The following is a 4,643-nucleotide window of genomic DNA, read 5'->3' as shown; positions in this document are numbered from 1 at the left end:
GCTAAGAGCAATATTCAAATACCAGTAACAGGTGTTATACTGCATTATTAATTTACATAATCGATAGGTATGATTTTAGCAAATGATCAGATGTGACAATGGAATTATAAATCATACTGATGGATTTTGGCGTAGATTTGTGTTTAATTAAAAGTTAACATCGATTTTGAGTGGAATGCTAGATAAATAAAATTAGCCGGTCCTCGGAATTGACATAGGAAATTGATCACACAAAAGGAGCTCAAAATACACAATGTATAATTTAAAACTTCATGTGCAACGAAATAAATACTTTTTTTTCAGCATCAATAAACCCATTAAACGTGCAAATCATCATTATGATTTAAACTTTTATTAATATAGATTTAGTCGAAATAAGGCTATTGTAAAGAGGTACAAAATGTGATTGAAATGGAAAGCAGTGAACAGATGTCAGTTCTAGACATGCTTTCCGTGTTCAAAAAGACTGTAGAATAGACTCATTTCACTAAATTATGTTGACCCCCTATTTGGCCAGATTGTCATGGCCCTAAATGACCAACGCTGTCGATGTGTTGTTGAGCAAAGCAAGCAAACTAACTAACAAACTACATGTAACTTAATAATTCACTGTATTGTACTAGAAAGTAATAAATATAGAACTTTCATATCTGCAGTAGCTACTAATATATGTGTATATTCATATATATCTTATTAAAATTATTCGTTAACTGCATTACTTGCTACTACAATTTCAATACTATATAAAGATGTTTCCAAAACTTATTTGCAGGTGTGTGTGACTTCCTTTAGGTCAGAAGAATCTAGCTTGTACCCACCTCATACTTAAGGCATTGTTGATTCAAATACATTTTTTTGACTAGCTGACAGATTTCCATCTAATGCTCGTATTATTATAAACCCAAGCTCACAATAAATTTAATGTTTCCTGTCCATTCGTATAGCGCTGATATTATGTCGTCTGTTTATATTTGTTTCAGAGATCAGCGTCAGCAAAATGTTTCTTTTTATTTGCAGTTATCGGCAATATAAAACAGGCGTGCGTTTATAATGAACCGTGCAAAATAATTTGGGGACAAAATAGCTCACATTATGTTACTACCACATATTAAGAATATTATATAAATCATATTAGAATTATACAACGTTTTTTTGGTACATTTATTTGAGTACCATGTTTTTGACAAATCGATGACTAGTGTATACTAGAATTTAATAAAATGCCACATTAAGTTGTAAACTATCTGATATAAATCATGTAGAAGCACAGCACTGTCATAGGTTACTACGTATTGTATCACCTTATGTAATTTAGCAGTAGATTTTGTTTATTATTCACTTACTGTGTCAACATGGGTAAATCGTTCATGCCGTATGGGACCTTTATATTTTCACAAATGATATATCATTTTGTGTCAATTAACTTAAAATTAGTATAAACAATCGATTACCAAACGTTTGTTATTGTTAATTATGTAACTGAATGACTGAGCTTTGCAAGTGTAAAATTGATGCAGGATTCGAGAGAAATAGACATTTTACCTTTAGCTGACTGAAAAAAAATATCATGAAACCAGAACTTAATAGTTTGCAAAGAAAACCTTCTGAAGTAAAAAATAAAACAAAGATAAGACATAAGTGGTAATGATTTGCAGATTCAAACATCGCCTGGCAACGTATCCATTGTCTTCCAACGATACAAATTTATATTTACCTATAAAGTACATCATCAAATACAATAGCGGTTTCTCCAGGACAACAAGAGCAGGTGATTTTGAAGGATGAAAATTTCCTGCAGCACATGTGGAAACCGTGCATGACGTCAAATCTTGTAAAACACGATTTGATAATTATTAATAACATAAAGAAAACTGTTATCATGTTTTACAATGACGTTTCAAATTTCTAAATCGGATCATTATGACGACAGTACATGTTCCTGAAAATGTGCATGTCATTACTGAACAACCGGACATACCCGCTGTCTTTGCTAACAGCGTTGAAATGTCATAGTTGATTAGTTAGGAGTCTTTTTCTTCATAAATCCATAATTGTACACGTGAGGTCATATTCTTTGCGAAAAGAAACTTTTTAATTAAGAAGTTATTTCTCAGCCGTGATTTAGGTCGTTGGTTATCGACAACAGTATTACAGGTTAGGTAAGAGACATCATGACGTGTACAACACACGGTGCAGGAACATATTATCGTTGTCTCAGCAACTGGTGTCACCTCGAATGTTTTGTATTCGCAATGCTGGTTGTTCGGTTTATTATTATGCCTAAGTAATTGTTTCTTTATCTTTTCTTACTCATAGGGACTTCCGATATTGTCCGTGTGTGTTGACAATTGGGTATGGTCCTATGTTAAGAAAGTCATTTGTAATTATTGATGAAACAAATAACTTTGGTTGAAGAACACGACGTATGTACATATAAATAAGTTAAAAGACTCATGGACGATTGTATAAAGGATAGGCAATAAATATACAAAAGATAGCCACTAAACTATGAAATAATACGAAAATTAAAATATTTCTTTTTTTTTTAGATTTGTAAACAATTACTTAAAATTTGAATTTCTATCATTTTTTATTTTTTTTATTTAGACTGATAATTATGTATATAATGTTGTGGCCCCGTAATACTGGGTATAAATAGGTGGATACAGATTATATGTAAGCAAAACCATTAAGTGTTACAGAACAACCAAGTTCAAGTTCTTTATTACCTTGGGTCTTTTGACCCATCGGTTTCAAAAGTGCATGTAAGATATATTTACAATATCTACAGACAATACAATACAATACAATACAATACATGCAATACATAAAATGCAATACCAGCAATGTACAAACAGTTTGGAGAGTGTAACAAATTAAGTTAATTGGTTTCTTCTTACATTTGCCGCTTTTATATATTTGGCCAAATTGACAAGTTCTTTTGTGTTATTTACATTAATGGGAATTAATCATATCAAATTAATTCCGGTTATCTTATGAGGAGTCGAAAGTCTCAGAATTTGTATAGGAGTTACCTCCCTTGGACCTTTTCGTCTACTTTGCTCCTTGAGAAATCTTCAGCTTTGGAGATAGGAACTAGTAGCCATACATTTAAAGCAAAGGATTAGATTGTTCATAATTTACAGTTTACTTTTCCAAATTTCATTTAACTCTTCCGGGAAGTCATCACACAATCCCACAGGGAAGGAAGACAGGCCTTTTGTCTGCAGCGTTTTGTGTTGTGGTTACGGCCGGGGTATGAGAGGAAAAGGTGTCAGAAAGTCGAGACGGCCATCGTCCAGCCCATATTCAGGCCGGCCAGCAGCTGGAGCCCGGGGTGGTGGTGAGCAGCATGAGAGGCCTTCTAGTTCTGAACAGCCAGGAGTGGGAGGACCCCTGTCCCCACAGCAGCTGGAGGACGTAATCGAGCAGGTGTCAACTAGGCTGGCACCTCAGCTGGTGGAGGCTGTGCATCAGGCTATCGAGCCTCGGATGGCTGTACAGCCGTCAGGTAATGATACCAGTTTGCCCCAAACTTCTAACGTGTCAATTTGTCACACTAGTAATGTTGATACTGCCTGTTCTCAACAATCAAACAATTTATGTAATGACCTATTCGATCCTAGAGCTCACCAAGTGGCCAGTGTAAATGACGAGTTAGGACGAAATGTTGTTTCAGCGGTTCGTCAAAAAATTATTAACAATGAGTTTGTTGATCTTGGTCAATTGCTGGCTAAACCTGCTCCCTTAGATGAGGCCAAACTTTTTTCGCTTGTAAACGGGGAGCTTGTTGTTAAGGGTAAAATCAAGAATCCCAAGATTGTTGATATTGATATGTGGACAGATGCGTTTACAGTTTTCATATCTATCTACACTTCTGCTCATCCTGCAGACATTGCCGGTCTTTTGAAATACATGCACACTGTCCGCTTAGGTGCTAAGAGGGCTGGGGGTGTAGCTTGGAGAAATTACGACGAGCAATTTCGCCTTAAAAAAGCACAAGACCACTCCATACCTTGGGGTCAAATTGATCAAGAATTGTGGCTTTTGTTTATGCATGCCCAAGTTAGTGTGTCAACAACTACTAAAGCTGTTAATCGTCCAAACCCTGGTATCAAGAAATGTTTTGATTTCAATAATGGGTCCTGTAATAGGAGTCCCTGCTTTTTCAAGCATATTTGCTTAAATTGTAGTGGGAATCATAGGCGTATAAACTGTCACAACAAACCTCAAAATACTGACCAGAATGTTAACTCTGCTTTTAGGTCAGGCAGTGCCCAGCCTACAAGTTTCCAAGACAAGGGTAACAACAAATTTGTCAGGCCTCGGGCAAACCCCAATTAACAGTCAGTTGTTAGAAAATATGCTTCAAGGGCATCCAGATAGGGATCTAGTCAACTATTTAGTTTCCGGTTTCCGTTCGGGTTTCCCGTTACATTACGAGGGCCCACGTGTTCATACTGCATGTAAAAATCTGAAGTCTATTTTTGGTAATGAGGAGGCTGCTCTTAATAAAATAGATTCAGAAGTTCTAGCTGGGCGTGTTGCAGGGCCTTTTGATTATCTCCCTTTACCAACTTTAAGAATTTCACCTATTGGCTTAGTGCCCAAGAAAGATGGGTCCTGGAGGCTTATTCAACACC

At 35.9% G+C, this 4,643-nt stretch overlaps 1 protein-coding gene across 1 annotated transcript; it reads left to right on the top strand.

Annotated features, from left to right (window-relative positions):
* The first annotated feature begins 2,936 nt into the window (after nt 1-2,936).
* Nucleotides 2,937-4,637, top strand: LOC110465183. Its single transcript, XM_021520839.1, has one exon. It carries the CDS (start codon nt 3,259-3,261, stop codon nt 4,342-4,344), a length of 1,086 nt encoding a protein of 361 aa, XP_021376514.1. The 5' UTR covers nt 2,937-3,258; the 3' UTR covers nt 4,345-4,637.
* Nucleotides 4,638-4,643: the final 6 nt, after the last annotated feature.

Source organism: Mizuhopecten yessoensis, unplaced genomic scaffold, assembly GCF_002113885.1.
Source record: "Mizuhopecten yessoensis strain PY_sf001 unplaced genomic scaffold, ASM211388v2 scaffold11059, whole genome shotgun sequence".
Classification (NCBI taxonomy): Eukaryota; Metazoa; Mollusca; class Bivalvia; order Pectinida; family Pectinidae; genus Mizuhopecten; species Mizuhopecten yessoensis.
This window is presented reverse-complemented; position numbering and strand designations above follow the sequence as displayed.